The following is a 20,733-nucleotide window of genomic DNA, read 5'->3' on the forward strand; positions in this document are numbered from 1 at the left end:
GAAGGAGTGGCTCTTTGCTCCAAATCTCTACTAAATATTGTTATTTTGGTATAATTGATACAAATAATTTTAGGGAATGAATGCAGATGGTTTTATTCAGATCACATGGTGGTTTTGTTCAATCAATTTTCAGTGTAACTTATACTTCTTCTAACAGTATCAAAATCTTCCTTCTAGGTACAAAACTAATTTACATTTGCATTTTTTATGCCAAGTAAAATGATGAATAGTGACAAAAGGTCTAATTGTAAAACTATCTATAAATCAAAGGAAGTTTCAAGACTTCAATAAAAAACAAATGTTGAGTATCATGTTGTACTGATAATTAAAAAAACACTGAGTAGAAAACAATTAAACAAACCTTAGCACTTCAGAGCTTTCAAGCACACTGTAAGCACCTACCAACATTCACACATCACCCCAGGCATTGGTAGCTGCCCCTATGTCAGAGAGGTAAGAAAGAGAGAAAGGGAAAGGAGAAGGTGATTCACCCATGGTCACAGAGGTGAGTGTTCAAGTCAATGTTAGATTTCAGAAGCTCCTGACTCCCTTTCCATGCTCAAACCACAGTCCTTTTTTGAGGGGTGGGAGCAGGAGGAGGCAAAGGGGAACAGGGTGGGTTTCCCATGCTTTCTGTTTTGAGGAACTCAGTTTTTACAATGACTCTCCTGACTGAAAGAGTCTGGTTCTAACTTTTGCCTGGATTCCCTTCTAGCTTCTCCTTACACCTGCTATCAGCTCTTCCGTTTTCCAGCTGCAGACTATGAAGAAGGGTTCCATGTGGAAAGCAAAGTTGGAAAGAAAAGCTTACTGAACATAAACTTTTCCCAGGTCTGACAACAGCTTTTAAGAGTGTAAATTGTCATGTCAGCAAAGTGCTATTCACAGCTAGGATCTTTCCGCTATTTCCTCCTCTTTACAGGTAATTGGAAAAAGGGTCAGACAGAAAAGTTTCACACAGTTGGGCAGCCTGTAACTGTGAGTGAGATGGTGTGTGTGATGCTGGGGGAGATTACAGTTTAGGAGGATAAGACAAAAGCTGACAAACAGAAATTTAAAATGTTTTATATTTAACATCTGTAATAATTATTTCACAGTCTAAAATGAATGCGATTAAAAAAATGCCCTACACATTGCTACCCACCTGACAGGAATCATATTAATACTAGGGAGAAAATAATTTGCGTTCTTGCATCCAGGAGAATTCTAGTACTGGAACAGGTTGCTCAGAGAGGTGGTAGATGCCCCATCCCTGGAAACATTCAAGGCCAGGTCAGACAGGGCTCTGAGCAACCTGATCTAGTTGAAGATGTACCTGCTCATTGCAAGGGGGTTGGACTATATGACCTTTAAAGGTCCCTTCCAACCCAAACCATACTATGATTCTATAGTAAGTCACTGTGGTCTACACAAATAAAAAGGGATATTATAATGCCATTCTATACAAATCCTACATTCCAAAGTTTTCAAGAAAATTAATGCTTTAAAAGTTTTTGCACTTCTACCATTAAATAACTGTACAGTGCATATAAAAAGACTGTTCGGATTATCACTTCCGGGAAAAGTGAGTATATCATACTACTGTAACTAAAATTTTGCATCAAGTAAGTTACTTGATGTACCTCATATATAAAAAAGGGCATTTTTAAAAGTAGTGTCCATATGGCATGGCAATGTTTCAAGTTCCTTTAACTCTGGTTACAAATGTTTGTTTGAGACCTTATAGAGTTCTTTAAGCTTGTCAAACTTTGACCCCCACTCTTGGAGGCAATCGTAATTTAGATCTTCATCACCACTAATAGAGTCTAAGGAACTAAGGCTCCCTGCTAGAGAGCATTGCCCTTCTAAGCAGTAAAAATGAATAGTGTCAGCTGGAAGACTCTGTAGATCGTTGTCTGCATTCCAGATGATTTGAGAAACATATTCCTTGAAGTCTGGGACACCAGTAACAGCTGATGTTGATTGTTTCTGATGTGCATGTTTTGGGAATGAGTCTCTTTTTGGGCCAGTGGGTGTCCTGGAGTCTGGAGCAGCTGACCTCAAGGAGAAGCGGGAAACGGTATGGAGAGGCTTCTTCAGTTCATCTATATCATAAGCATTCTGGAAAAAAAAGAATGCAGATATCAGAGAGAAACAACACAAAAGGAAACACATTCCAAAAAATGTTTTAAAAATCACTGCAACACAAAACTGGATTCTGTGAGTTCTCTACGAACGGAAGCAGAGAGAGGGCCTAGTTCAGAGGACTTAGTTCAGGTAATACCAAATTCCTTTGCATAATGATAGTCTTCAGCTAAAGCAAGAATGCTGTGTCCAGAGCAGCCCCCTCAAAGGTGGCCACAGATGACCAGCATCTTGAAAGGTACAGATTGGGTTGAAATAGAAGCCTCCCACTCAAGAGTAATTCAAGTTGAAAAAAAAAAAAGCCAATTGGATAAGGACAATAAGTTAAATGAAAGGTCTGGGAAAAGAAGGTGAGGAGAGGCTGGATTTGCAAAAACTGGATTGAAGCTGCATCATACCTGGTCACGTTCTCCACCTCCTTCTTCATTATAATTGAAAACATTTTCTCTAACATCCTCCCAACTTTCACGCTCTTCAGGAATGTGGTAAATTCCTCCTTTCCGAAACCCTGAACTTCCCCACTGACTCCACACCGTGTAGGAAACCAAGAGTGCTGGAAGAAATAAAGACACATATATGTTATATGACATATGACAAAGTATGATGCATGATAAACAAGTAGTTATATAACTCCTGAGATATTAAATCAAAGCTTAATTTGACAACCAAATTCCCAGGTAAGAGATGCGTAATTGTTAATATATAAACAACTTATATTCAGGAATGTAAAGAATCATCTATGTATATTACATCATAAACTTCATTAAAAGAGTATTTTACTTACCTAAAGGAATCCATTTAAATAGAAGGCATTTTGGCCAATCTCTGGCCTTTCACCAATCCTGAGTAAATAAGATACCCAAAGTAAGTAAAACACTGTTTTAATGAAGGTTACAAGTGTAATATAGTCATGGAGTCCTTACTATTCTGAGATCTGTATGCAGCTTTTCTTTATCAACATGAGAAACAGTTTTATGGTGTTATTAACTTTTCAGCCAAAGTGCGCCTGAAACTGGACACAGTGTGAACATTTCTTTCTGCCCCACACTCTTAATGAGGCTTGCCTGTTAAGATCATAAACTTTCTAGAGAAAGATCTCTGCCTTCGTAATCTGTGAATAGCACGTACTAGCTGTAGGTCCTAACTGATACAAATGTAAGGGCTCAGGGCAGGTGGGAGTTTCAGATGGATGTGGCTGCACACAGATTTGCACACATAGATGGAAGGCTCTTATTTAAGAAGGATTGAAAATAACTGATTGTGAAAGAGAGCAGTCCTAAATTTGCTTGAAGTGGCTTGAAAGCAAGTAAACTGTACCTATGTGCTGATGCCTGTCTCTTAGCATCCTCAAATGAACTCCCAACTGGTGATCTCCAGAAAAAGTGAAACACTGATCACAACATCCAAGGGTAAAACAGACTTGATTCAAGACTAAAAAGATACAAGACTAAAAAGAAAGAAAAGAAGTACTTGCTTTCCTACCTAGGAAGACAAGGAGGCACATGCTGATTGCCAGAATAGAGCCAGAGCTGAGTCCAACGGGTCTTCCAGCCTTCACCTGGCTAATTTCACACCATCTTCCCTTGTAACCTTCGGGGCACTGGCAGATAGTCTTGTCCTGGGATTGAGCCACACAGGTACCCCCATTCCTACAGGTCCAGTGTCCACAAGGTGATGAGGTACAGTGTCTGAGCCCTGTAAGGTTGTCAGTCACTTCTACTTTCCCAGCTGGACACCTGAACAACAGAAGCAGAAGATATCTTTCAGGCAAGCAAAGCACCTGTTTTGTGCAAAGTTTGTTTCTATTTCTTTAAAGCCAATAATTAAAGTCTTCTCAAGCAAACCACAAATCCACATTGAGAGTATGAAACAGATGTAAACTCTAACATGGTGAGCTAGTAGGCTTATGAAAACATGAACATATGTTCTGCTTTCCTTATCCAGAAGATACGCAGAAGAGCTTCACTCCTTCCTTAAAAAAGGGATCTGTCAGCTTCTGAACAGACTAACCCTTTTCTACAGACATGTTCAAAACCCCTAGAAGGAAATGGATGCCTGAGATCAATGGGCTTAGCAAGCATGTAGCATAAGCTTTGCAATGTTCATCTTGGCCTTTGGGAAAGAGATGTCATTGACCTACTCAGAATGACCCATCTTGTCTTTTAGGACTTTAATGAGAAGAGAAAGTGATTTCTTCTGACAGGTAATTGGAGAGGCTGTGCAGGAATGCTGTGAGGAGCACAGACCTGCTTTCTGCAATCCGAAGAAGAAATACTAGTGAATAAATGGAAGAGCCTACTTATTGTTCTTTCACAAGCAGACTGAAGAAAGGAGTGTCCCAAGGCACACTTAAGACCATCTCACAGCCTCTTTCAGCAATGAAACACCAGGCCTCAGAAGTCCCAAATTTTGGCTGAATTGAAGCAATGCAAGTGGCACCTTCTCCCAGTCCCGTGTGTATGTATGCTTGGCTTTTTTGAACAGAAATGCCTGTATTTTGGTTTGTATATTTTAATATATGTTTTGAAAATTTTCCTTAAAGAGTGGATCTTCTCCAAGGAAATAACTGTGTAGGATACCAGCTGGTGGGCTTTGGTTCTGACCCTGGGCAGCCAATTTTAGAATCCAGTTTTGTAGCAGTCTAATTCTGAAAGTCTCATTGTTTCATACAAAGTATGATTAATTTCAACTTCTTTACAGAAAATGTATGTAAATATATATTGTATATGCAATATATATTTTATACATATATACACACACAGTGTGTGTATATATATATATATGCTATATCAGAGTATATATATTTTCACTCAGAGAAGGAGAGACCAAATCTTTTGCAATCCACCTTTTATCAAAGGGTATTTCACTTCCTCACTGGCCTGTGATCTTCTCACCATGGAAAAAAATGGTGGAGTAAATAGGTTCCATATCAAACTTGCAGGAAAAGGCAAATTTGGCCCAGGCTGGGAGATGAGATGGAGAGCAGGATTTGTCTTTGGGATGCCCCTCTCTGGCCAGGAGCAGCAGGGAGTTTCACTGTTAGAAGCAAGTTGCCTTAACTAAGGTAGAAAGAGGGAGCTTCCCAACCACCCCTGCATGAAAACAAAAGCTTAATGTACCGGCATTCATATTTTCTCCACAGGTCTACACAAAGGAAAGGGCTGTAACAGGGCTGGCTGCTGCAGGCACTGGAATGGCACCCCATCGTGACACCTTGCCGCCTCAGAATTAAGCCGAACTCCGTGCTTTTGCCCTCCACAAGAAGTGGCTGACCATTCAGCTGGACATCACGCATACAACCTGCATCAAAGCAGGGGAGTACACAGAGAAATACATTGAGTTAGCAACTTCTCCACCTTGCCCCCAACACATATGCAGGAGATCTTAGAGCACTGTAAAAAACTTAAAATATTTTTTTAAAAGATCCTTATACTGCTTATCAGTTTTATTTTAGAAGAAGAACTACAGGACACGTGCCTATGTGCTCTGGCCAATCTACAGATTGACAATACTTCTCCAGGACAGCTTGGTTGCACCAATGCAATAATTTAGCAGAACTGTGCTATGAACCAGAACAGCTCCACTAAATTAATCTAGATTCAAAATACAATCTTAAAAGTGGGGCTGAATGAGAAGCAACAGAATGGAAAAAGCTGTCTTCCGTTGAGCCGCAATCTCTAAGTCCCAGCACCCCATCCCAGGAAATGGAAAGCGTGCCATGAATTGCCTTGCATATCCTTCTTCTCCTACCAGGATGTGTTGTGTCTGTTCCTTAAACCCTTCCAAGGCAAAAAGGGAGTGAAGATAGCAGCATGAGGTCCCTACTTGGGGCTGCTGGCATGGGAAATAAAAATCTGAAGTGCTGTCTTTCAATATCTACAGGAAATCTCACATCTTCACTAGGACCAGATACAACGGCAAATAGAGAATTGAACATTAGCTCTGAATTCCCTAGTAGGGGCGACGGAGCTTCATGGGCGTAGTAGTTGCCATAGGAATTGTTACCTGGGTTTTAGCCTCTCCAATACACTCAAAGATGCCCCTTTTAGGCTTTAATTCCCTCCTTTTGGGAACTCATCACATCACGTACCTTGGAAATCACTCTCTGAATGATTGGGAAGGCGGTTTCCTAGCACAATGCTTGCCCAATCCATTTCAAACCATCTATTCGTACCCAAGACAGAGGTCACTTCTTGATCACCTCCACCACTGTTCACGCGCAGGGTAAATTCGTTGTTGTAGCGCTCCATGGTCAGAAGGACCCACTGGCCGTTGTTTATACGTAACGTTCTCATTCTCAGAGAGTGATTTTTGTCCCCCAAGCTGAAGTTAACACTAAAGAAACCCTCAACTACCTAGAAGACAACAATAAAGACATTTAATAACAGAAATGCACTTCTAAATGTTATTACACTGTCCTGCCTCAAGAAATGGACCTGAGTTTTTAAAAACCAAGAGTATAATTTTCATTTAAGTGCTTTATTCCCAGATAGAAATTACCACGAGAAAACTGCAAGTCCAGGGATTATCAGCTTTTTTCTTCACAGGCTGCTCTCTCTTTGCAGATGAACCTTTTTATCAATCTTCTCCCTATTGTTGTCTACCTCTAAGTCTTCCCAGCTGACCCTCCTGTTACAACTGGAATAATTAGCTTCTCTCTGGCTAATATAATCCTGACAGCTTTTTCAACAGCAATGAAAACATAGAGACAAGTTCCATAGCCGGAGACAGACAGAAGCAACAGGAAAAGGCAAACAGGACAAAACAATCTTCCTCATTCATCTGTATCGTATGCACTCACTCACCCGTACTTTTTGCAGTGAAACAGCTAGAATCTATGCTATGAAAGGGTAATACTGAGAAGGACAACACAAATGAAAGTAGTTACCGTCATGGAGAAAATTCTTGCTCTTTATTAAAGAACAGGTGTCCTTAATCAGAAACTGCACCTTTTTCTCTTATTGGGGTACTCCATGACAAATTAAGAGCACTGAAACAGAATGGCTTTTGGACTGCTCACCTCCAGTTGGATGTATCCATTCCCATCTGCAGAGGCCAAGCTGAGAAGGGTGCTGTGGGAGATACGGGTGCGCACCATCAGCTGGATCCGAGTGCTCTGAGTGCTGAGGATGCTTCTCGGCTCATAATGGATCCAGCTGTCCCTTCCAAAAGCCCATTCTGGAAGAACTAAGCACAACACACACAAAACCAAAGCAAAAATCTCAGAAATTACTGCTCCCTCAGATCTCTACTGCTTGAGAATTAAGCAATTCTGAATGTCAGAATTTTAGTTCTTAAGAAGCTTTGACAACGTCAGGAAGCATCATGGAAAGCACCCCTCCACCCCCAAGGGAATTAAGAGAAAAAGAACAAACAAAGGGCACAGAATTTAGGTAGGAAAGGGGCAATTAGATAATGTCTCTAACATTCTGCCTGTTACAAGCTACACATTCTACTCAGTCACTCCTACACTGAGTCAAGCAACTCCTACCTATTTTTTTTTTAAGATCTCAAACGTATCTTCCAGTAAAGTAGTTGGTATTGATCTGAAGACAAAAAAAATGAGAATCTAATGTTTCTTTGAGCAGTATAGTCCTGCGTTTAATAACCCTCACTGTTAGAAAATACGCACTTTACTTCCCATTTCAATTGGCACAAGAGAAAGCCTGGGGTCTGGCACAGAGTCAAAAGTTATAATATGTAATTTTTTTTAATTACAAAGAGAGATTAAGTCAGTGTTTATTATGTTAACTGGGGAAAACGCACTGAAATTCATTCTTTCCCCATCATCCTGGGGAATCCATCTGAGAGTCGTCCAGCAGAGAGCGTGGTGAAGTTGCACTGCACACTTTTGTGGAAATCAAAAACCACTAAACCACCCAGACCCTGGTGCTCTTATGCAGCAGACGCCCATTTCAGTCTTGCTACCCGACAGCAATCCTAGATCTGCTTGTTCTGGGCACAGCTTAGTTGAAAAAAGAAATTTCTTTTTACCAAATAAAGATATAGTCCAAGTTAGTGACTAGACAGGAAGAACGCTGGGTCACCAACAGCTAATCTGAGGTCAGTGTCACGCAAGTAGAAATCCAAGAACTGCCCAGCTGACACTGGGGCACTTAGACTGGTTCACAGGCCATGAAATATCAAATGATCAAGAGACCATTTCTGCACTCTCTTTTCCTATCACTGTTTCTCCTCTCTCTTTTCTTTCTTAAAGCATATTTTCTCCTTTAGCTTGTTCCCTTCATATTATTCTTCCTAGCCCACTGTTCTCTCTTATTTACCATCTTTGCAGCTACAGGCTGTAACTGATAAGCAGGGATAAATTTTCTTGGGACACGACAGTGGTTCCTGCCCCCAGCTGTCTGCTCCTTGCTGCAAGCACGGCTCAGGCATTCATAAAGCACCAGCTGAACACCAGCATTTTGCAGCCCAATATATCAGAAGAAGCGGGAACCAATCGAAGTTTTCCTGTTACATCAGGATATAACTTATGGATTTCGAGTAATTACTTTCTGAGCACTTGGTTTGTCCCTCAGTGGTGAGGGGTAGGAGCCAATACAACAGTTGGGTTTGTGAACCAGCATCCCAAGATAATGCAAAACAGAATAAGATTTAAATCTAGGCAGTTGTTTATAAACCAGCATCATCTGTCTGCAAAACATTAATACAAATAACTGAACTATGTTAGCCCTTTCTGTGGTGATAACAAACACTCTAAACAGTGAAGGCTCCAGGCCTAGAGCGTGCCAATTACGATTCCAGTCCTTGCCGTGTTGGACAGACAGAGCTTCCGCTGAGTAATTTACCGTCACACCTTTTAAGTCCTGTGTGGCAGATGGAGAAAGGAAGAGAGGGTCTGGCTGCCTGCATAGGGTATTATTGTTCCATATACAAGAAGGAAAAGCAAGTGCATTGAGCTGAAAGGATATGTGTAATACACTACCAGTCCTGTCTGTTAATCACAGCGCACTGATTCAAAGCTAGCTTGCATGTGCTCCTTTCCAGCTGCTCACTGCTGCTCATCCTCACCTGTAGCTCATTCAAACTACAGGACTGAGGGTCTAATTCTCTTCCAAAACTACACAAAGCCCCCGAAGTTATGGGGCACTGGTGCTCATTATAGACTGTCATGATCAACCCCATCGTTTGTGCCTTGTACTGAGAGGGAGAAGGCAAACACAGGACAGGTGAAGTCCCAATAAACACCTGTAACTCTTCTGATTTCTGCTTTAGAGCAATGGCTGCTGAAGGTATTAAGATAGGGAGGAGAGAGCCAACTTCAAGTGTGTCTCCCCTGTACCCTGAACATGGCTGTGGGCTATGAGGAGTTAAATAATTTATTTCCTAAATTCTTTAATTGTGCTAAAATTTTGCACTTTCTTACAACATCTCTGAAGTTTTCATTATCCACCCTTGCATGCTTTTGTTCTCTGATACATATTTCATGCTGATTTTGTACAGGATAACATGTTTGCTGGAGCCAGCCTGATATTATGCCCCCACATGCACCCACTGCTGTGGTCTAGGGGCATTGCACAACCTTCAATTCATTCCAGTGACAGACACAAATGCAATTATCCCCATTTTATAGATGGAAAATTGGGCCTGAGGATAACTTCAGGGTTATGCCCCGAGGTTTCACAGAGACAACATATAAAGCTGGCAATCTCATCACTCCTATAACCACTGCAAGGTGACAAATAGCAGTGCGATCAGAGGAAGAAGGCACAATGCAGAATGTTTCATCTTTCACCACTGAGAAATAAGATGCTGTGATGAAAAGGACAAAACAACCCATCTGACCACTTGCCTCCCCTGAAAAGTAAAGCAGGTCTCAACAAGACCCTCATCTGTGACATTATCTTTATTCAACAAGAGTTAGAAGGATCTTTATGTTGCTGCAGATCTAAATCATGCCCAGAGTACAGCATCGTCTTATTATGCCACTCAGTTCAAAGTCGGGGCAAATTTAGAGCAGTATGTTTGATGCTGTTCCCACAGATCCTCACCATTAATTTCTCCCTAGAACTGGCAGTACCTTTTTCACATGCTGGTCCAGCATATCCTGGGGAACAGTCACAGCGAAAGAAATCCCAACCACCAACACACTTGCCGTGGGCACCACAGGAGGCCATCCCACCACTCTGGCACATTTTATCCGTAAGGGCACAGCCGGGAGCACTGTTCAAGGACTCTGCAGGGTGCTCTAAATCATAGACCTGAAAAAGGACGAAGAGAAGCATCACATCAGGTGTCTACAGTTAACAGCAGTAAACCCAAGACTGGCCTTAGTAGCCCTACCTTACTATCAACAATGACGTTGCGTATGCAGCCAACAAACCCTCTGAAGTGCCTTTGTGAATCGTGGTAAGGCAAAGTCTTCTTAACTCCACCCAGCTGCAGGGGCTGATGGCCACTGAAGAGCCTACCCATGCTGAAGGGAAGGGAGGGAAAGAAAGAATTAGTGCCATGCAAAATACAGCAACTTGGCTGATCCCTGCTCCCTGCCCCCCCCCCCCCCCCCTTATTTTCCTTAGCTCTTTTGGGTAATTACATTTCCAGTTCTTGTTGTTGGTTTTATTTTACCTTTGAGATCCCACAGTCGCTCCAGAGGCTTCACAGGCAGACAGATCCATTTGGGAGATCTTCTTAATGACACTGTCATCGTCTCTAACTGAGATATTTACGCAGTGGTCAAGAATCAGCTTCACTTTCTAGAGAAAAGCATTATTTAAAACAATTGCATCCAGAGGCGTGCATACATTTTAATTACACATTTTCTTTCACTTAGCAGAAGGAGGAATAGTAATCAGCAATTACAGTGCAGGAAACTTTATTAAAATAATAAAACACTTCCATGTACTAATCTGGAAGGTTATTGCACATGGTGTGTAACTAAGGTGCCACACGAAAGAAAGATCTGACTCTACCTTGACCATGCCAAGTCACTGACACGGTAGATGGAAGATGGGATTTTCTTGGCGTTTTCTGCCAAATCAGAACCCAGAGAGACAATCTAGCTGAGTAGACAGGCTCCCCATCCCAGATCCTGACATGCCCCCCAGCTTGTCTTATGTAGGAGAGGAAGGGGAAGCCTAGCAGATGCCTTCCCCAGTGTTGTATCAGCAAGATGTGTCCCTTATGCAAAAGCATATCTATCTCCTTTGTGCTGCACGTCTGAAGTCACTTGGTGGGGCAGGGTTTCCTGCTCAGAGAAATTAAGGATACTTCACTCCATCAGCCCAGGAAGCATTTAGCCCCTGGATTATCACAGCTCTGTAGTCTAAGCGATAGATAGGATCATTAAACAAAGAAAATAGCAGGGCCAGTTTCAAAATCGGATCAGACTTCTCCAGGCCTTGTTCTGCTTCGCTGCTTCAAGACTAAGGGGATACCTGAGCTGTTGCAGAGATGATGAAAGACTGATTGATAGAAGAGCTCTACAGAAGGGAGGAAGGATTTGGAAGGAATAACCATGTACGTGAATTAGTTCTTCCACAGGATTGTCCATATTTACACTTGCCTTTCCATCATTTATAATTTTAATATTGTGCCAGCGGCGATCTGCAACATTAACATTTCGTGACAGCTGCAGGAAAAGCTCACCAGAGCTGTGGCTCACGGTCAGCGACGGGATGCCACCGGAGAGCTCTGCAAAGGAAAGACTCTTATTGGACACACAGTAATCACGTTCCCAGTTAAACTCAGCTGAAATGGCTGTTGCAGTTAGACTTTAGTTGGAGGAGTTCTTTGGACAGCTTAAAAAAATCCAACTTCTGACGCAGTGACACAGGATACAAACTGGGCATACTGGCAAATTGTGCTGCATTTTCCTTTCAAAAGTAACTTTCTGAACCTTTTTTTAAAAAAAAAAAAACTATCAACTGTAAGGAGAATCTCACCTTCACATGAACACAAAGAACAAATACCCCTTAAGTTGCTAACCTAATGCAATGAAATCTTCCCGTTCTCCCGGCTGCCCTCGCGCCACTGGTCCGTGGTACAACAGAAGGCCATCGGCGACTTCAGTGATAAACTCTAAGGAGATGCGGCTCTCAAAGCAAGGCTTAAGAGGAGGGAACCAGGCATAACCGTGGCCTCTGAAGCTGTGTTTTGTCTGCTGGCAGTCTGGTCCATGGAAATTTGCAGAACATTTGCATCTATTAAAAAAATAAAGAAAAGCAAAAATCCACCATCCAAGCAGAAGTCGCAAAGGGCTCTTCCCACAGCAGGACTCTCCACTGGAAACACAGGAGCCCATGTTGCCTAGGCCATAGTGCGGGTTAAGCACTAACAAAACTCCCATCAGAAAATGCTCCCTATTGACTTGTTTGTACAAACACAATTTAACTTTAGTTCTAAATGATAATATGTCTATGCAAGAATAGTTCTGTGAACAAATGACAGAGACGTAATACACAAAACACCTGAAAACCTCTAATCTCTTCAGCAAAGATAAGAAACCCACTTTTCACCAGGCTTAGTTATCAGCTTGTTTAAAGACTTTATAATGTTGACAGGGAAAGCAAAGGAAGGGTGTGGGAAGGTAATATCACCCAGAAAAAGCGAGAAAAGGGATGATAGTCATAGATCTTGATAACTTCACTCTTATTGCAAGCTACTTACTGATTTATTCCCGTTACACTATCAAAAATAGATGCTTGGGGTTCTTTCCTTAATACTCTGGGGATTCTGTAGAAAAGAGTAATCACAGCACAACCATAACAAAAACTGTAAGGGCGAAACTAAAGGAGCAACATAAATAGGCAGGAGGAACGGAGAACAGCTGGGCCCCTATTTCTTAGTTTCTACTGCCCATAGGTTGCTAGTAGCTAATAAAAGCAGAGCAACAGGGGTAGGATGCAGAAAAAGATCTCAGAAAAAACCACTGAAAATGGAGCAGAAGTAAAGAAGCCTCAATGTTGAGCAAATGATAGCTGGCGGAGCCTACCAAGAGATTCTTGGCAGAAAAATTTCCCTGGTTGATTACATCCGAGCAGCAATGTCAGACACAGATCTTTACTATGACCAGGGCTTCTGCAGCTTCGTTCTGAGTCCTATCACCCCTATCAAGGGTTCTTAGAAGAGGCTGGCTAGTTGTTTCTGCTTTCCTATGTTGGGATGACCATTTTTAAGCAAATATGCTTAAGCCTTGCCTTCTGGAAAGGGACCTACTATAGTCCCATCATTTTTTTCACCTTCATACTATTTTGTCTACGGCATGTCATTTTTGGAGAAAACATGAGGCAAGGAATGTGGGAAAGAGGTTATTAAGTGACATAAGTGACATGATTTAAATGTGTAACAACATTAAGGTAGGTTGCACAAAACAAGAGCATTTTGCAGGATGACATTAAAGGAATCGGTGCAGCCTGCAAACTTCCCAAGGTTTTCCTGGAGACTATGATGAACCTAAGTATCTACCTGAAAATAGAGGCTTGCTTGCAAGACCTGTCCATGAAGTATAACAAAACTGAGATCTGCCACAGCGAGAAGACACGCAGTGACATCTCCCCAAGCTTCCAGTCTTCCTCCTTGCAGACTGAGCTAGAAGCATTTTGCTTGCACACCAGACAAAGCTTTACCAACCTGTAGCCCAAATCAGTATCCACACATGTGCCACCATTGAGACAAGGGTTTGTCTGGTATGAGGAGCAGGAGAGATGAGGGCTCTCCCGAGCTGCACAGCCACACAGGGCATGACTCAGGACTGTCACAGACACCAGTGAAATGCTTCCAGCTGTGGTTATTGTTGGCACATGACTCTCTTCATGCTTGCTGATGCATCCGCTGCTCTGAGTGCAGTTTGCAGTCGTGCATTCATCAATGCCAATCTGGGTGATATTTATATCCAAGATGTTTTCCAGCTGTGGAGAACAATTAGTTGCATTCATCTGACTTTTCCACAAAAAGGAAGCTCACAACAACAGCCACGAAAAGCCCAAGTCTTATTTATTCTCAAAACTGGTTGCTGTGCCACTGCCTTCCAACATCTACCTCACTCTAATCAGCCAAAGGTAGCTCAGCCTGGCATCTGTTAAGGCCAAAGCCTTGGTATAGGTCAATTATAGTGTAAGCAAGCACTTAGAAGACAAAAATATTGTCATATTCACCATAAGCTGAGTAGATAAATTTTAATCTCTGATGGTTGTGATGGATTATTTACATAGCATCTGATCCGTATTTTTAATTTGGACTTCTGTCTTAAAAACACTGGGAAGGGTGGACAGGCACTGGGCAGTGAAGAAATACCTTTTCTGGCAAGACTGAGTTGGTACTGCAGCACTGATTCTAAACGTAACTCTTATTTCAGCCTCTGTGTACCAACAGACACGTTTCCAACAGAGCGAGTCATTTAACTTTGATCAAAACTTTTTTTTTGCAAGAGGGGCAGGAACTTTACTAAATTGTCAATGCACATTTCCAACCTGGTTTTCCACTGGAGAATGGTTATTTTACTGCTTCGCCCTCTTAACTCAGAAAGTTGGAACTTTTGACTGGTTTTGAGTTTCAGCTACAGAACATTTCTGTGTAGAAGACTATAAATGGAAACATTAAGACACCGTGTGGAAAGGCAACAGCCAAACACATCCTTTACACAGAGTTTAACAGTCATTTCAGTAGGAAAAACATGTTCACTTTCCTAAAAGCTCATTGTGTTTGGGTGACTTAATATGTATTTATAGGCTGGTTTTTAAAACATTCATATTTGAAACTTTTAATATAAGTGCTAAAGGACTGTTTGACTTTACACATTAAAATTATCCATTTTTCTCACACATTACTCCTTCAGTCATTCTAAATACAGGCATTCACTAGGCAATGGATATTATCTGAATAGACACAATGAGAAGATACTGTGGTTTCATAGGTAGCATGGATACTTACCCACACTCTGGAGGCTGCTACATTGCCATTAAGTTTTTCTGCTTTATAATAGGGTGGACCATAAACTGCAAACCAAACATCAACACCTTGGGTTTGACTTGTACTATTTAATACACTGAAAATGTGAACGTTTTCGAGTTGGACTGATACAATTTCTGAAAGCAGCTTCTTCATCTGGTAGTATTTACTCTGTTTTTCAGGGGACTGGGATATGAACTCCTCAGGAGTGATACCTGTAATAAAAGTTAAAAACCTGACAAACACATATCTTGCACCTGTTGTACCAATAAGAGAGGAGCACCACAGAATAATATTAAGGTCACAGAAAATGCACTCAACTGCAAATTCAGGAGTATTTTCATTTTTAGGCTCTGAAATTGTCCGTGCTGGCTTCCACTCAGGGTTTGTGTTCTCAAGCTTTTTGACTCTTATTAATTTCTTTTTTTCACTCTTTTAAATCAGAAACGTGTAAGAAGATTTTAGTTTTCCACAAAGATTGAAAAAATTTGGGCAATTTCAGGCAGACACTTGTTCAAATTAAGTTTTTTCTGAAATATAAATTGCTGTTTTGCTAAAAAGTTGGTGTAGAAATCTCGCTTCTTTGTCTTCCACATCAGATGAACATTTCTTGCTGTCTTTTTTCTCCATAGATGCACCTTCATATGCAGTGTCAGAGGACCATGCAAACAAAGATGCATTTTCAAACCCTTACCTAGAAAACTATTAACTCTCATCTCATGTTTAAGAGCATTAGAATTCTAAGTAACATAGCAGTAACAGTAAAGAGGTAGATTTCAGTATTACAATTCTAATGTACTTCTTCACGTTGCTTACCTTTTATTCGTATAGAACCAGCATTATGGAGGGCATCATCCTTGATTTCCTTCACTATAACCTTTACAGTTGAGACAACATCTGGCCAGACTCCATCAATGACTCTGACTCTTATGTTGTACGTTCCTGGTGGGGTACCTTCTTTAATAGCCAGCAACCCTGAGTTATCATTAAGGATAAAGTACCTGTAATAAGCGTTAAGCCAAGAAACAAGCTATGAGAAGTTTAAAAGCTAAGTAGCAATTATCATCACTACTGCTTTTTCTGATCCACTTTATTTTGGGAAAGCTATCAAAGAAAGCAGATGTGTTCCCTCATGAAGGGACAGGGCAGAACAGAACTTTTTTACGTTGCCTTCTGTTGGCTCCTACAGAGCTCCTCTTCACCAGTATATCAAGAAGGTTTCTTCCTGCTTCTATGCCATAGGAACTGTGTAGGAAGACTCAGGCTACTATAACCATAACTTTGGAAACAGTGGAAACTCCTAGTTTAGCTACATTCATTGAAAGCGAGACCTCGTCAAAACCTTCGAATGGCACATGTACATCTCAACCCTAGTCACAATCCAGACACTTCGGTGTGAACACGTCCAATACAAGTAAGGTCCTAAAACCAGTGGTGACAGGGAAACACCGACTCTCCAGGAGCATAGAGGACAGAGGGTGGAAGTTCGTGGGTATTTCTTCTGTAGTGGCTCACTGATCCTGATTATGTGTATGACTGTGAACAGGAATTTGGAACGGTGTTCCAGCCCATCAGGCAACGGGAAGTGGAGTGGTTTGGCATACAGCATTATTTACTGTGGCCTCACACTCAGAAGGGCTTTTGGAGAGCTACACACAAGCGTCTAACCAAAACAATACTTTTGCACACTTGTTTTCAAAAAAAGGCAGTTTAAATACTTTATATGTTTTTGTGTGTGGGCAAGATTTCCATACATTACACCCAACTTCCATTTTTATCTCCAAATACCTTGACGTTTTTCCTTCAAATTGGTAGATTTTGCGATCCCAGTCGTCATCATCAGGGGCATGGACCTGGCCCAGTACAGTCATTGGGAGGATACCTAAAACAACATAGCATATAAGCAGTATGGTCAGACCTCTCACACATACACAAACAGGTTGGCCATTCAAGTTTTACTTGTTTAAGTCTAAAATCTCTACAAAAATAGTTATGATGGTTCCTGAGAGATGTTCACCAGTTTAGAAACACCACACGGTGTCCTGCTTATCGGGTGTTTGCTATATGGCTACATAGATTTAATTCAACAAGTGGCTGGAATGAAAAGCAGACGCGAAGAAAAAAAGAGAAGCCACCTCTGAGGAAAGATGTGAGAGATACTCAGAAACAACATCAGAATTACGCATTTTCACTATTTTGGCTGCAGTATCCAACCAACTTACAGAGTGTTTTAGATAGGGATTGGGGTTCGGCAGGATAAACAACCAAAATGCTGACTGGGCTATAAAGGGCAAAAAACAATAGCAATTTGGAAGAAATTACAGCAAGATAGAGAGGATGTCCAAAATACAGTAGCCAGGATTATTTTGAGTAGATGGTGAGACTTTGCGATGAGATGGAAAGCAGCATGTATTCTGCTGGTTTTGCATCCTCTCAGCAAAGCTCGTAAATCAGTATCTTGTTGTTTTACAAAAACTATTTCTGAAGGAAAGATCCACAGGTATCTGAATTCATATATCTACTGAGTAAAGAATCAAGGATACACAAAGAAGAGGAAAAAGTGTGGGACTTCACCTTGTGAAAGGGAACAGCACAAACCCTGACAACTGAGGGACTGCATGCAAAAAAGAGAGAAAACTGTGCCTCTCCTGCAACTGTGGCAACATTCATCAGGTGTTTTGCAGGAGACAGTATACAGAATGCCCTGGTGTTTGATTCCCATGTTATAGGAATGTAGCATACAACATGTGAGTAGCCTTCTGATTCCGTCTCTCCTTAATATTTTAAATAACCTAAGATCTGAAGACTTGAATAGTCCCTCCCAGAAATTAACAGTACAGATGAGTTTATCTTTTAAAGAGGCAACTAAAAGGGAATTCAGGTGTAATGAAAAGATCTGGTACCTAGGCTACAAGCAGAGTTTCTCAGCAAATAGCAACCAGACTTGGTTTCAACTTTACAAGAAGCTGAACTTGACAGTGAGCACACAACAGGCAGAACAACGTTTCAGTATGCATAAATGGTCAAGAGCATCTACACAGAAGTAGTTTCTAGTGTGCCCACAATAGACAATCTATTTAATGTGCTATCAAACCATAGGATACACAGCAGAGTAGAAGAGGAAGGAATGACCTAAGCTTACATGGATGCAAGCATCCCAAAATCTTTTTACCTGTGTGGTTTATTTTGCTGTTGGGCTTATTATGTGGGGACCCTGGATCACAAGAGAACTGCTAGCTAATTGCCAAAGCAAGAAGGGAAAGGTGGCTTCTCTTGCACTGCCTGCAGCCAACATTCACAGAAAATTCCCCCAGAAGAGCATTTGTCAGCTGAAGGCTTGTATGAATGTCTCAGGCAGTTTACACATGAGTTCAGCTTAAAAGTGTTCACTAAAACTGAATTCAGTCTGGAGGAGGAAAAAGGTTTAAGGAGGAGGAAGAAGGTTCTCAGCATTCAGACTCATCACTTCTCAGCAACATTATGAATTTTGTTAATTTTTTTCTCCCTGAAATGTTAATGCTGCTGGAAAACTGCATCTGAAAATAAGAGACCATTACTCAAGTTCAATAGAAACATGCATAGAATAGCAGCCAGCTATACTCTTCCTTCAAGGCTGGCTCAGTTTCTTCCACAAACCAAGTGGCCCAGAGTCCTGTACCCCACACACCTACTGCTCTCAGGTGGGGCTTAAGCAAACTTCAGTAGCACCTCTACTAAGATCTTAGCTTATGTGGAACAGGACAGAGTCCTCCTGTGAATCTCAGAGCTGCTCCTTTGACCTTACTGTGACACTTGGAAGCAAGCATCAGGGAGTGATTTACCATCATAGCTGTAAATGAGCCATTCCATGTAGCCAGCAGAATGCGGGTGGTCATTTTGGTCTCCGATATTCACGGTTAGCGTGTTGGTGGAGCTCATTGGTGGGATCCCGCTGTCTGTGATCAGGATGGGCAGGTAGAACACCTTGCGTACTTCCCTGTCAAAGGTACGCAGCGCGGTGAGCAAGGCACTTCCATTGTGGAAGTCCTGCAAGTTGAAGTTAGTCAGACTATCGAAATTGCTGAGAAGGTGAAAGGAGAAAGGTGCTCCGTTAGCAGCAGTGTCACGGTCCTTAGCATACAGCAATGTAGAGGTCTCGTTCATTTGGACGACCTGTGGAGAAGCTGTGTTTTCCCAGACCACTGGGTTATAATGAGCCTCAAACTCTGGCCCGTTGTCATTTACGTCCTGCAGAGTCACTAAAACAGTGGCACTGCCAGTCAGAGGAGGCTGCCCCGTATCAGTGGCAATGACAATGAGCTGGTAATGTGTCACTGTCTCATGATCCAGCAGTCCTGCAACCATCACCCACCCATCACTAGCCACAGAGAACTGGCCACCTGGGTCAGACTTGTTTAGGAGGTGGAACGAAAACCTTCCATTCAGGCCAGAATCCAAGTCAACAGCAGAAACCTGAACAACTTTGGTGCCAACTGGCGTGTCCTCCCCCAGTGCAGCCACTTCATAGAATTGGGGGTAGAAGACAGGAGCATGGTCATTGGAGTCTTCCACATAGATGACGCAGTGAGCGATGCTGAAGAAATCCATGTCCTCTGCTTTCACAGTCAAATTGAACACCCTCTCATGAGGCTTCTCAAAGTCAATCCGCTTTCGTAGCCGGATAAACCCACAGTTGTTGACTTCATCTGTCTCTATGGAGAACTTGCGGTCGTTGTCCCCATCAAGGATGCTGAACGTCACCATGGCATTTTCCCCCTCATCTCTGTCTACAGCAGACACCACTGCCACCTCAGTGTTAATACTCGCATTCTCAGAGACAAATGCCGTATAGATCCTTTGCACGAAGATTGGTGCGTGATCATTTACATCGGTCACGAAAATAGTGGCAGTGCTTGTCCCAGTGAGTCCTCCTCCATCTGTGGCCTCAACCACTACTAGGTACTTGTCTTCCTTCTCCCGATCCAGGGACCCGAGCACTGTATAGATGGTGCCGCTAACTGAGTCAATTGAGAACAAGTTCAGATTAATTTCATTTTGGACATTCTGAATGATGCTGTATGTTAGCACAGCATTCATACCAGCCTTTGGGTCATCGAGGTCCACTGCTGTCATTTCCATGACCGGAGTGTCTGCCGGAGAATCCTCAGGCACGTGGCCCATGAAACAGCCATCCAAAACACAGAGGAACAGGGGTGCATTGTCATTCACATCCCTCACTTCTATGATCACATCTGCAAAGCCAGTCAGTCCTTCTCCGCTCTCATCTGTTGCAAGAACAAGAAAGCGCCACGTTGATAGCTTCTCACGGTCTAACCTTTTATTTGCGCTGATCTCACCTGTGTTCTCATTGATGCTGAATTCGCTACTGGCCCCCTGTCCGTGCAGGGAATAGCTAATGGCATTTTGATCAGCTGCTTGGTCAGGGTCTGTTGCAGAAACCTGGAACAAGCCACAGCAGGTAAGTGTTTATGTAAAAGAAAAGGGGAAATCACTGTTCTGTTATTGATGGCAGTTGGTATTCTGCAGGCTAAATAAATAGCATGCATTTTAACAGCAAACATCTATTGGTTTGAGTCATTCAGGTCAAGTGCTCTTTCAATAAACATCATGCACAGCCTAGAGAAACAACAGGATCACATTTAGACAGACTAATATATTCTACTTCCTGGTATCTTTTGGAAAGAGGAAATAACTGCAGGA

General features: G+C 42.0%; 1 protein-coding gene across 1 annotated transcript in view; it reads right to left on the bottom strand.

Annotated features, from left to right (window-relative positions):
- Positions 1 to 253: 253 nt before the first annotated feature.
- Positions 254 to 20,733, bottom strand: part of LOC104016504 (neural-cadherin) — a 59,609-nt gene continuing 39,129 nt past the window's right edge. The window contains exons 18-33 of the mRNA XM_087734492.1: positions 18,855 to 20,472; positions 16,822 to 16,915; positions 15,850 to 16,034; positions 15,016 to 15,248; positions 13,717 to 13,994; positions 12,073 to 12,287; positions 11,651 to 11,778; positions 10,714 to 10,841; positions 10,429 to 10,561; positions 10,166 to 10,346; positions 7,145 to 7,311; positions 6,215 to 6,479; positions 5,244 to 5,424; positions 3,607 to 3,860; positions 2,523 to 2,677; positions 254 to 2,100 (exon numbers count right to left, since the gene is read on the bottom strand). Of these exons, the coding sequence (XP_087590618.1) occupies positions 1,699 to 2,100; positions 2,523 to 2,677; positions 3,607 to 3,860; positions 5,244 to 5,424; positions 6,215 to 6,479; positions 7,145 to 7,311; positions 10,166 to 10,346; positions 10,429 to 10,561; positions 10,714 to 10,841; positions 11,651 to 11,778; positions 12,073 to 12,287; positions 13,717 to 13,994; positions 15,016 to 15,248; positions 15,850 to 16,034; positions 16,822 to 16,915; positions 18,855 to 20,472 (4,617 nt within the window). The 3' untranslated portion in view covers positions 254 to 1,698. The remainder of the gene's footprint in view (positions 2,101 to 2,522; positions 2,678 to 3,606; positions 3,861 to 5,243; positions 5,425 to 6,214; positions 6,480 to 7,144; positions 7,312 to 10,165; positions 10,347 to 10,428; positions 10,562 to 10,713; positions 10,842 to 11,650; positions 11,779 to 12,072; positions 12,288 to 13,716; positions 13,995 to 15,015; positions 15,249 to 15,849; positions 16,035 to 16,821; positions 16,916 to 18,854; positions 20,473 to 20,733) is intronic.

Source organism: Nipponia nippon, unplaced genomic scaffold, assembly GCF_047370975.1.
Source record: "Nipponia nippon isolate SJK-2023a ecotype South Korea unplaced genomic scaffold, ASM4737097v1 scaffold_1, whole genome shotgun sequence".
NCBI classification, from domain to species: Eukaryota; Metazoa; Chordata; class Aves; order Pelecaniformes; family Threskiornithidae; genus Nipponia; species Nipponia nippon.